We start from the raw sequence: 12,515 nt of genomic DNA, 5'->3' as shown, positions 1-12,515 counted from the left end.
CCTTTTCATACTCTAACATGACCCAACTTCCCTGACAAATCTGAGACCCAAAAGTCACTAAATCATGGTTTTTAAAAAAATCAGGTGTTTCAGGGGAAATTTTCTACTGGAAAATTGAGTATCACTATGGCAGCCATATATTTTAAACAGATATTATTACAATTATTTTTTCAAATGTAGTCTGAATAATTAGACCCAATAGTATGCATTTCCATGTTTGGAGTTTTCAGACCTGTTTTTATCTACTTGGTCAGCTCACTTTAACTTGGATGAAAATACAAACTAACTGACTGATGGACTGGAATTTCAGGAATGAATCTTTTCTAGTCCATCCTATGCATTTGACAGATATGGAAACTGAGGCAAAGGTCTGAGAAGTGCTCTCCTCAATGACATTTGGCTCCTTGGTGGCACAGCCAAGTCTCAGTTTAGGCCTTTGAACCCCCTCACTGCTGTTTCCACAGTGCTCTGGCCCCGCAGTGGTCTGAGATCCGCATAGCCTGGGAAAGGCCAAGGGGGCCACCTGGGGAGCAGCCCTGGCCTGAGATGAGCCTGCCGGGCGTGCCAGGCTGCTTTGATGTTCCTGCACATGCATGTGTCTGGCTCAAATGGCTGTCCCTTTGGACTGCTGCAAGGGGCTGATTAGGTGTAATTGCTTTGCTGGGAGCGAGCTATCTCCTTAATAGAATCAGCTACCAGTAATTAGCCTGCCAGAGGCCCATTTCCCTTGTTGGAGTCCCAAGGTCTCCAGGCCCCTGCTCCAACCTTGCATGTTGGACCCCTGCAGGTGCCAGTGTGTAGGGTATACCTGAGTGGGCTTTGGGCTTGGTGGGGGAGCAAGGGAAAGCAGAGCAGTGGAAGCTCAGCAGCAAGAAACCCAGAGCTGCCCTTCCTGTGGCCAGGGGCCAGGGAATGACAACATTTCCAGGTTGGAGGGACAAAGAGCCTCACATAGACAGACTGCTCCAAAAATATTGAACTGAGCCCAACTGAATCACAAAGAGCATCTAGTCCAGCCTCAAACTCTGTGCACCTAACAGTCAAGTCAAAAGGCATTTCTTGCAGACCTACTTTGTACCAAGCATGGCAGTAACTCCTAGAATTCTTCTAAATTGGCCTCAACCCAAAGGGTCAACTAGGCTATGCTTACACATCCATCTTAACCAGGAGCTCACTACCATCCTGGGAAGTTCATTTCTCTTCGCGGAGATGGAGAGCGTTCCATCTTTGGTTGTACTGAAAGCTCTTGGCTGGTTCCATCACCCCACAGACCACTGGCTCCTTGTCGACCACAAAGAGCAAAGCTAACCCTGCCTCATGTGGCAGCTCACATGTCTCCTGCATCTTTTCTCCAGGCTGAACATCCCAAGTTCTCTCACTGTGCCACGTACATCATGCTGGTGAGGCCCCTCATTAATTTGGTTGACAGGTCTGGAACCTGCTCCTGTTTGTCAATTTCTTTCTCCCAGCATGCTCTGAAGCCCGGCAGCCGGAACCACAGGATTCAGCATTCCTCCCTTGACAGAAAGAACTGCAGCCCTAGACAGAAAATGACATTACTGAGGAGTGCCACCGTGGCAAGCCAAGCCCCTCTGGAGTGAAGGACACCTGAAGCCTGCTCATTAGGAGCAGAGTCGCCCCTCTTGCCCCCTTCCCTACCCCAAGACACACACACACACACACACACGCACACACACACACGCACACACACACAACACACTGCCATGCACACTTAGGCACCACTCAATACTCGCCAGCTGATTAATCATTGCAAGTGCTATTATAATTATTGTGTTTGGTGCTAAGAACAGGCTGCCTCTGCTTGCTTCTCAGAAGCCATAAACCTGCAAAGAAGGATTTCAAGATTTGTGAGACTGTTGACTATATCTCCAGGTTCTCTTTTATCTTTAGCAGCAACATGTTTGTCAGGAAAGGCAGGCTATAGCCACTCCAGAATTTCTGCAGTGGACAATCTTAAGGGACTTGATTCTTGCAATGAGAGGGTGCATTTAGGGAACTTACCTTGCAGCTCTGGGTTGGGAAGTCAGGAGAGCTGGGCATGAATGCCAGCTCTGGCCCCATCAGCTGCAAACCTGAAGGTGTTCCTTCCCTGGTCAGGCCTCAGTTTCCCCATGGACACTGGGGGCCTAAGGTTTCCTCCAGCTTTAATTATTCTGTGAAACTTGGCACACATAGAAAAGAGTGTGAATGGAGGGAAAACACGAGGACTTGGGAGAAAAAGTAAGGGAAGGAGATCAGGACTGAAGCCAAACTCCAGGGCTGGCTGGGTGCAGTGGCACACATCTGCAATCCCAATGATTCAGGAGGCGAAGACAGTAGGATCACAAGTTTGAGGCCAGTCTCAGCAACTTAGGGAAACTCTAAGCAACTTAGTGAGATCCTGTCTTGAAATAACTAAAAAGGGCTTAGGATGCAGTTAAATTGTAAAGCACTTCTAGGTTCAATCCCTAGTACTAAAAAAAAAAGTCCCAGAGTTCACGGCCTCCTGCACACACACGCACACACACATGGGCACACATGTAGGTACCAGGTTGGAGAACAGCTGCTAGTTTTCTTCAGGTCATACTCTCTCACCACGGCTGCCTAAGACCCTAGTAATGTCTTTGTCTGCCCTGTGTCCCTGCTCCATGTGTGGGGAGGAGGAGGAGGTTTTGAAAAAAGGAAAAGGGAGAACATGAAAGAAATGAGTAGAAAGTAGGGAAGCATAATAAATGGCAAAACCAGAAACACTGAATAATAAAATTTTGAGGAGGATGAAATGAACAATCTCATGCATTGCTGGAGAGAATGGAAACCAAGACAGCCATGCCGAGGACAACCCAGTAGGACTTAGTGACAGGCAGTGGGCATCTACACTGTGATCACTGTGCTCACTGTGCTCAAGGCAGGGCAGTACTTACGGTGAGAGAGGAGACCACTTAGGAGGCCCTGTCTAGGGGAAGGGTTCCATCAGATGCTGGACATGCGGCTTTGGGGTAAAGGCTTCGGCTTTATGCTAATGATGGGCAGGAGCAGGCCTGACCCCACAGCAATTCCACAAAGATCAGTTGTTCCTCTCTCCTCATTAGGAAAGCCAAGTCCAACCCTGGGCTGGGGCTAGCCTCATGCATCTCTGGGTCTGAGCCCTCATTTTGATCCATAAAAGGACAGCCCTTTCCCCAGGTCACGCAGCTCAGCTGAGGCAGGACTAAGAGGGCCAGGTGTCCAGCTTCCCAGCAGAACTCTCTCCCAACAGCCCCCAGAGGCTCGCTTTGCTAACAGTTGCCTTTTGTGTTTGATTTGGGCTTGAGATGTTAAACAAACAGTGTCTCTTGACAAACGCAAGCCGGGTGCAGTGGGACCAGTTATGCTCCGTAAAGCCAAGCTAATCCCCAACGTCTCTCCCTGCAGAGATACACTGAGAAACACCTCAATCATACACAGAGCACCCTAAATCTCACCAAAGTGAAGCATGAAGCTGGAGCTCCTGGTATAGCGGTCTGTGTTAGCCATTCCGTCTTTCCGCGGCAGCTCCTGGATCCTGCTCCTCCTTTTCTGGCCTGCCCCTTACTGATGATGCTGGGGTGAACCACGAGTCCCAGGTCCTCCCAACCCACCTAAGTCAGCTAACCTGACACAAAGAGATAGAGGAGAGCTTGCAGAGCCCTTCTCTGCTCTGGCTTCTGGCTAAGGGATAGGGGGTGCCAAAAGGAGTAAGACCTGTCCCTACCCTGCAGGAGCTTATACCTGGTCTAGACATGGGGTGAAGCAGAATTTCACATGAGGCTCTAGTTCAGCTCATAACTGATGGGACTGAAATTTGAGCCTCGCCTGTCTAACTCAGGGTTGGCTCCTCCACTTCCTCTCTCACTGGTACTGCCCCAGCCTCCAACAAAACAGCCCATGAAGCAGGACTGAGAAGCAATGACTAGAGGGATCTCTGTGCACCCTTCTCCCTGCCACTCTTCAGGCCACATCCTCAGCCACTGTAGAATGAGCATTGCTGGTTAAAGGACCAGGGCTCCCATTGTCCCAGAATATCAGAATGAGAAGGGACCTTTTGACATAGTCAAACTGAGGCACAGATGGGCCATGTGGCCCTCCCAACACATCAGTGCCAGCATCACTGGCACTGAACTCCAGGCCTCTGAAGTCCCAGTTCAATAACTCTTCTGCATGACATGCTTCCTTGGGCCCTGGGACATTCGTATCTGTCTGTACCTTCCTTCTCTCTGACAGAGCTTGCTTCGGCTTTAGAAGTGTCTGTCCACAGTCACAGAAGCAGGTTGCTGGGCTTTTCTGCCTGAGACTCAGTCCTCTGTGCCCCTCTACCACTGATGCTGCTAGTCTCAAACCCAGCAGTTACAGGATTCTTCAAACCTTCACTTAAGTACCAAGGAAACGTAGGGCAGCTCTAATGTGCAAAGCACTATGGGAAAGGTAACAAGAGTAAGAAGGTCTCCTCCTGGAAAAAACAGTGAGCCAGTGGGAAGAAAACTATTAAAGAGACAGTTAATCTACTAGACAGAGGTAAGGCTGAATTGAAGCTTACACAGAAGTCTGTGGAAGAACAAAGAAACCAGTGGTTCTGATGGGAGGCAACTGGGGAATTCTTCATGCAGAGAGTGGCCTCCAAGTTGGGTCTTGAAGCCTGAATAAGAGGTTGACAGTCAAATGGGAAAGGCAAGGAGTGACCAACATCCCCGCTTATGAGAGCCACATGAGTTACGTGAAGGGTAAAAATACTCAGATGTGTTTAGAGTTTACAGAAAAATGGAGTAAAAGATGAAGTTGGAAAGTAATCATGTATAATGTTTAGTGTATAATCAAATGCAGCAGCTAAAGACAAATTCTAGACTATTGATCTTAACTCTGTCAGTCTTCAAAGCATTGGCTATTCCCTTCTTGGCCTAATTCTTGAGAGAACTGGGAAAACAGATGTAAGCAACCCAGGAAGGTCCTGGAATGTTGTAAACAAAGGAAGTCTAACCCCCACCCCATTTATGGATGTGCAAACCAAGCCACAGGGAGAAGAGTGACTGGCCCCAAATGCCACAGCAAACAGTAGGCAGAGACAGGTTCACCTTGGGCAGGTATGGGCAGACCCAAGGAGTCCCACATGGAAGGAAGTAAGATAGGCTGCTATGTTTTGGGCACAAGCCAACCCAGGTCAAGAGGCCATGCAGCCTTCAAGTCCCCAGGGCCATTCAAAGCCTAAACTGTGCCTGCATGGCTCCTCTACTCCAGTTCCCTCTCCCAGGATGGAAGAGAATTGGGAAGGAGGGGATCTAGGTTGCCCTCCTGGGATGTCCTAATGCTCCCCACTAACAGGTGCCCTGGTACCATCCATAATGGGTGCCGCATGCCAGGGAGCGTGAGCCCTGCTTCCCCCTAGCCTCTCCCCACTCACTGCTCAGCCTTCAACAACCCCACCCCTGGGTCTCAGTTTCCTCATCTGTAACATGAGAAAGCTGAAGTAGATTATCTCTAAAGATCCTTCCGGTTCTGAAATGCTGTAAGAACAAGCTTTATCATAATTAATAATGAATGCCCTGCCCCCAAAGAGAGCTTTTACCTTTTTCCAAAGCCCTTTTGTTCATATTATCGCCTTTCATCTGTAGAGCAATCAGTCTTGGCAGCCAGAAAAAAGCAAAGCCTGGACACACAGCATTCTCCTTCTGACAAGCAGGTCTAGTAAGTCCCTTATACAGCAAGGTAGACTTTGGGAGGACTGGTCTCTAGAGTTATTATAACCCAAAACCAACACATCATAAGTGCATAGAGGCTAACTTGTACACAACCCTTGGGAAGCTGGGAAGTTGAGTGACCTTTGATGATTGTCTGCATTGCCCTTACCCTCAATTTCTCCATCTATAAAATGGTCATGAGCATAGGTGGACCTGTCTTTCAGGACTAAGGTAGGGACTAGAGATAACACATAAAGCACACTCAGCCAAACACACAGCAGATGCATGATAAATACTTATGGAATGAATGGTTGAGGAATGAATGGTTGGTGGCACTTCTGGGTGCCATTGGAGAAGGAAAGTGGTATCTGGCAGTGACAGCCTGGCCCAGGATGTGGCAGATGGTGCTCCGTTTCTGGCTGGTTGCCTCCTGAGCCGTCCTCAGTAAGGGGCGTTGGGCCTCTTCCATATCTGCACAGCTTATGCCAGGGCCCCATGAAGGACTTTTGGACCCTCTTTGGCACTGGGGTTTGCATTCCAATCATTCTGCTGGCTCAGCTCATCCAAATCCAGAGCTGTAGGAGCTGATCAAGGGCTGTGGGATCATCTGCCATGACACCTCGTGGAGGAGATAAAGACATGAGGCTCTGAGAGGAGCAGTGACACCTCGCCTGAGGTTCCACAGCCTCTTTTCACCACAGCAGTCACTTCATTGACAAATGAAGATACTGAAGCACAGGGAAACTGCCCCAGTCCCTCCAGGCCAGAACCTCCTGATCTGGGCCCCAAATCCCTGTCCTTCTAGGATGCCCCAAGGTGGCATTGAAGCTATCTCTGGCAGAACCCTGCCTGGCACACTGGCACAGGGCAAAAGCATGAATGACGTGACAGCCTGAAAGCTCCTAAGGAGCAGAGCAGCAGGCTGAGCTACCAACCTGTGTTTCCTCACCCAATTCTGGAGGCTGTACTGAGCTGGGGAGAGACCCTTTTCAGGAGAGCAGCTTTCCCTTGGGTATAGGCTCGTGTGTGCCCAGGTCCGCAGTTGGGCCCTGCTTGTTTCTGAGACTCTGAGCTCCAAGCAGAGGAGGGAGTGTGGCCTGTGGGAGAGGAAAGCTTAGCTGAGTCCCAGTGCTGTCACCAACACAGCACGAGCCCTGAATTTGACCTTACCTCTCCGTGCCTCAGTTTCCTCACCCAAATAAGAGGCAGGACAGCAAAGGCCAAGGTCCCTTCCAGCGATGACATGCTGTGATCTGGGTGGGCGGTGGGGGAGGGGTTCTCTGCCTGTCCTTTCCCATTCCTTGCTTTGCTGTCTTTCTGTGGCATCTATTTATCTCCAGCTCTCCAGGTATCTCTGTCTCAAGTCTGTGGCTTTGTTTCCGTCCTTTGCCCACGTAGTCTCCTGCCTGCCTCTCCTTTTTCTGGGTCTTTGGTTTTGCCCCCTCGGTCACACACACCCCTTCCCCTTTCTCTGTAGTTATCAGTGTTTCCGGGTCTAGTTTTCGCTGGCTCTGGGGCTGGCGCGCTCGCTCTCGCGCGCTTCCCTCTCCCCTGGCGCTCTGCTTCTCCCCCTCTCCCTCCCCGGGTCCTGCCCGGGCTCTCCCGCGCGCTCCCCCTTCCCTCCCCCTGCGCCCGCCCCCCTCCCTCGGCGCGGCTCCCCAGTCCTTATTTGGCTGGGCGGGAGGGCTGGCGGGAGGAGGCGGCCGGCGGGCTGGGGGCGGGCGCGGGGGCGGGCGCGGGGCCGGGCGGAGGAGGGCGGTGGGTGGTGCTGAAGGGACAGCTCCGCGGCGGCGGCAGCGGCGGCGGCGGCCCCGGGCGCGGAACGGGAGCCCGGCGCGGAGAGCGGCGAGCGCAGCCATGCCCCAGGCCGCCTCCGGGGCAGCAGCAGCGGCGGCCAGGGCGCGGGCCGGGGGCGCCGGGGGGCCGGCGGCGGCCCGGAGGGAACGATGAAGCGGCAGAATGTGCGCACGCTGGCTCTCATCGTGTGCACCTTCACCTACCTGCTGGTGGGCGCCGCGGTCTTCGACGCGCTGGAATCAGAGCCCGAGATGATCGAGCGGGAGCGGCTGGAGCTGCGGCAGCAGGAGCTGCGGGCGCGCTACAACCTCAGCCAGGGCGGCTACGAGGAGCTCGAGCGCGTCGTGCTGCGCCTCAAGCCGCACAAGGCCGGCGTACAGTGGCGCTTCGCCGGCTCCTTCTACTTCGCCATCACCGTCATCACCACCATCGGTAACTACTCTCCGCGCGGGGGGCGGGGACCCGGGGCAGTCGGGAGCCTGCTGCGGCTGTGGGGTTCTGGCGGAGAGGGGCTGGGCGCCAAACCCCACGCTCCAGCAACCCGAGTTCAGCCCGGCGAGTCAGCTCTGTGGGGACGGCACTCGGAGAAGGCGTCGATTTTTGGCTCCGGACCTGAATCTCCAGCCAGGCCAGCCCTAACTTGGCCCCGCCAGGCTGTGCGAGGACCCCCCAGGGGACTTGAAGTGTGTGAGAGGGGCAGGAACGACTGGCAGAGACTCGAGGAGGAGGGGTGTGGCCGGGCTAGGCCCTGGAGCAGGGCGCCGAGTGTGAACAGCGGGAGCGCGCGACTCCTTCGTGTCCCTGCGGTGGATGGGCTTCCACGCCCGAGTGTCTATACCTGATGGGCTCCAGGGTGGCACGTAGATGCCGGTAGGCGACACTCCGCGACACTCGCGACCACTCTGGGTTCCAGGAACACCCTGTAACTGCGGCTGTGAGTGCTGCTTGTTGTGTGTGTGTGTGTGTGTGTGTGTGTGTGTGTGTGTGTCCAGCTCCAGGAGTTTGGGCACCACCAGCCAGTGCATGTGATTTTCTCAGGGCAGCAGAGCTGGTGCTGGAAGCCAGATCCAGACCTGTCAGCCTTGAGCTCCACTGTCCCAGCAAAATAGTTACCTCACAGGAATGGCTCCAGTTCTCTTTACTAAGCCAGTGCCGATCACTGCATAGGGGGCCACATGCACACCAGATCTTCTGACAGCATAGGCACAGATATACACAGGGCAAGAGTGCACCAAGTGTGTGTATGCACACACACACAGCATAGCACACAAATGGATGTCCAGGAAAGGAATCTCCAGTAAGGCCCTTGATGGTGCTACTCAAGTGGCCAAACAGAATTAAACACTTTACCCTTTCCCAAGACCATACAATTCCATCCCAGCTCCATCACTTACAGATTGTATGACCTTGGACAAGTACTTTTCCCTGCTTGGGTCTCAGGCTAATATCCAGATATGGAGAATCTGGCCAAAATTATTTCAAGGGCTCCTAGCCCTGATGTGCTTGGATTCTGAGGTTGGAAACCCACCTGCCTCCAAAGCCCATTGGGATGTCTCCAGGAACTGTTTCCTCCATCTATCTCCAATCCTTCTTCTCTCCCTGAACCCCTCCTTGCCTTGGCTGAGTTCCCAGGGGCTCATGGCCATTTGGCATGGCCCCTGACAAGATGGCAGTGCTTTCCTGGGAGTTAACAGGAGTCAAGGAGGTAAAAGGCAGAACTGAGCACTTTCTATCCACTGCAGGACTCTGTTCCAAGGCTCTGCAGCTCTCTGGAGACCAAAGACCTGCCCAAAGAGGAGCATGAAAAGGACCAGACCAGGTTTGGTCTGCAATCTCTCCTCTCACACCTGCTGCTACCTGCCAGAGTTCCAATAGCTGTTCAGCTGTCTGGCAAACCGGACTGACGGCGGGCTGGGCCTTCCCTCTGCCTTTCCCACTCCAGTGCTTGCTCATTGCCCCCCTTTCTTTCTCAGGCCATGGTCCCCAGCTCCACAGCGACCTCCCGACTGAACTCCTCACCTCCATTCTCATTTCCCCAAGAACTCACACTCACCTGAACAGGACTGCCAGAACAAATCTCCCAGACACAGCTCCACTGCACCAGTTCCCTCCTCAGACACCCTCAAGAGTCCTTACTGCCCACAGGATCTGGCTCATTCTCCTTATCCCCAATTTTAAGGACCCTTATACCTGGCTCCAACCTCTCTATCTGACTTTATTTCTCACTTCTTGCTTACATGATCCCTCTCTGCCACAGCCAGACTGTCCCTTGGGAATGCTTTAAGTGTGCATGTCTGGCAGGCCTTTTCTAGGTCTTCTATTTATCTTGTCCAAGCTAACCATCTAGGTCCAGCTCAAATCCTACCTGCTCTGCAAAGCCTCCCAGGCCATTGCTGTGGATGACCACAGGATTTATTATCAAGACCTCCTAAGAGATCAAGTGTGGGTTCATTTGAATGGTTCTTCACATTTTAGAAGGTGTGTTTTGTCTCTTTAAGCACACTAGAATTAATCTCCATGTGAGCGGAGCCTGTAGGTCCCACGACTGTGCTCCCAGTTCCAGCTTGGTACCCAGCAGCCGTGAGCACTCAGGAAACGTTATTGATGGGTTTAAGGTATATAGAAATGAGAGGGCACCGCCCTTCTCCTCCATCCTTGCTGTTTTTTCCCAAAGTGCTTGTGGTCCTCACCTAGAGACATGCTTAAAAGCTGGGACTAGAAGCAGAGCACAGTTCTGGCAATTATTTATTTATACAGTGCTGAGCAAGAAGAAAGACAGCATCAGAACATCGTCCCAGTTCTAGGGGTCCCAAGCCTGGCACTCTCTGCCCTGCCCGACCATCCCAGGCTTTTTGTCATCTCCCACTGTGACTCTGCCACCTAGCAGGAAGCTGTCTGCAGGGACTCTTCTCTAAGCAAACTCTCTCTGGGCGGTGATGGGCCTTATGTTGGATTGCTGTTAAACTGATCCTGACCCAAAACCCAAGGGCAGCAGCCCCTGTACACCTGCTTTGGAGCCTCTCACGGGGAGTCCCATGGGAATGGAATAATGACAAACTCCCATGAATTCAGTACCTTAGTGATCACAGTGCTTTCATCTCATGGTTGGTTCTTAGCCTTCACAACTCGATGAAGTGGGGCAGGTATTGTTAGCTCCCTTGTACAGATGAAGCTGGGGGGAGGTCAGGTCAGGGAAGAGGACCCCCTGGAGCCACCCAGCTGGTGAGCAGCGGAGTCAGAGCCGGAAGCTGGGTCTTCTGACTCTAGCTCGGTGCTCTTTCCCTGCTGGCCTCTTGGCTGCTTTCTTTGCCTCCATATGCTGTGAAACCCAGACCCAGCTGGGCCTGGCAGAGCTACAGTGTGCTGGGTGATGCCAGCTTGCAGGGTGCTCATGAACAGCCCTGATTGGTTGAAGGTCAGCCGGGCTGAACTTAGTCATTCACCTAGTTAGTCACAGTCTCCACTGGCTGCAAGGGTTCCTCCCGCTCCCTCATCCCTGGCCTCCCAGCCAGGAAACCCTTCCTTTGTTGTTCCCCAAGTTCACCAAACGCAAATGGAAACTCTTTCCTTGGGAAGCCTTACCCTCCCTAGCTGTTGAGTCATCAAACTCCTCCAGGGCCCCAGCCTGGTCTATTCATAGCCAGGGGCTGTCAGAGCAGGAAAGGGTCTGGGGATCAGCTGGTACCACCCCCTCTTCTTACAGATAAGGAATCAGAGGGGTGACAGGAGACACAGAGTAGTGGTGGGGTGGGGGTGGGGGCAAAATCTGACTCCCAGGCTCCTGCTCCTTCCACTTTTTCAGGATGCCTCTTTATCCATTTGTTAGCTTATTCATTTCTTTTTGCAATGCTGGGCACGGAACCCAGGGCCTCACGCACGCTAGGTAAGCCCTCCACCACTGAGCTCCACCCCAGTCCTGTTATTTTTATTAACAGCAACAGCACAACAATAATAATGGCAGCCTCCATTTATTATCTACTCTTTGGCAGGCTCTTCCGGACACTTAATTTGTGTTCCTTCATTTAATTCTCACCAACCTTCCAAGATGGGCATTATTACCCCTAGTTTTCAGCTGAGGAACTACAGGCTCTGCATAGAAATGAGTCTCCCACAGCCTCCAGGCTGGAAAGCGAGGCACCTGCCCAGACTCAATGGGCCTCTCTGACTCTCATTTTTCACTGGTTCTTATTCCACCTCAAGAATCCAGCCAGACCCTGGTGTCTCAAGGCACTGAGGAGCCAAGGCTGGACTGGTCCCTGGCAAACCCCCCAGGTGAGAGCCTCTTGCTCTAGCCTGCTGCTCCCCTGCAGCCTGGCCCCTGGCCAGACCAGACCATGTGCCAGAGCTGTGCCCAGCACCAGGCCCTCCCTGAGTCTGCCACCGGCTCACAGGTGCCTGTTCTCCCACTGCAGGACCAGGAATCCTTGTGGCTCTAAGGAAACAGGAGAACAGATGATCCATCACCCGGTGGAACTGGATAGGAGCTCTGTTCTGCCCCTCTCTTGGCTTCTAGCCTGTCCCCAGGTGAGCACAGACTCACAGCACTTGCCACAGGCCCAGGGCATCCTGAGTCTGCAATTTCAAACAAGTGGATTGTAAGGGAATGTGAACTTTTTACATCTTTTCAAGGAAGAAAATCCAGAAGAAACCTTCCAGCCCCCAAACCCTAGAACTCTTTAACAAAAGAGAGAGATTCGCCATCATCCAAATACTCAGTGTAATAGTCACCAGCAAACTGAGGGCACAGCCCTGGTTAGGGCCCAGGCCTTTGGGTGCCCAGGGAGGAGCTCTCGGCACCACAGCTCCCCTCATACCCTCATCTCTCTTAGTGCTGAGGCCTCAGCCTTGGGCACTTATCACCCCACTGTTCGGAATCCTCTCTGGACTTCTGTGGGATGGCGGGCAACCCAGCTGGAATAGTCTCAGTACCCACTCAGCACTTTTTTCCTCCCACCCAGGGGCCAGCCTCTCTGCTCAACCCCACAAGCCTTTCTGCAGGGTGGTATAGGACCGAGGCACGGACTTGGAAGC

The 12,515-nt window shown here is 52.8% G+C and overlaps 2 protein-coding genes across 4 annotated transcripts in view; one reads left to right on the top strand and one right to left on the bottom strand.

The window, feature by feature from the left end:
• Positions 1-12,515, bottom strand: part of Cib4 (calcium and integrin binding family member 4) — a 98,119-nt gene that overhangs the window by 84,413 nt on the left and 1,191 nt on the right. Inside the window, exon 1 of one of the 3 annotated variants that reach the window (XM_047522864.1) lies at positions 10,560-10,817. The exons of 1 other annotated variant lie outside the window; for it this stretch is intronic. The gene's annotated coding sequence lies outside the window, so the exon portion shown is untranslated. Of the gene's footprint in view, positions 1-7,687; positions 8,534-10,559; positions 10,818-12,515 lie in introns of those variants that run through there. One more of the 3 variants, XM_047522863.1, reaches the window with a different exon arrangement.
• Positions 7,471-12,515, top strand: part of Kcnk3 (potassium two pore domain channel subfamily K member 3) — a 36,107-nt gene continuing 31,062 nt past the window's right edge. The window contains exon 1 of the mRNA XM_047522860.1: positions 7,471-7,916. Within this exon, the coding sequence (XP_047378816.1) occupies positions 7,634-7,916 (283 nt within the window). The 5' untranslated portion in view covers positions 7,471-7,633. The remainder of the gene's footprint in view (positions 7,917-12,515) is intronic.

Source organism: Sciurus carolinensis, chromosome 13 (genome assembly GCF_902686445.1).
Source record: "Sciurus carolinensis chromosome 13, mSciCar1.2, whole genome shotgun sequence".
In the NCBI taxonomy this organism is placed as follows: Eukaryota; Metazoa; Chordata; class Mammalia; order Rodentia; family Sciuridae; genus Sciurus; species Sciurus carolinensis.
This window is presented reverse-complemented; position numbering and strand designations above follow the sequence as displayed.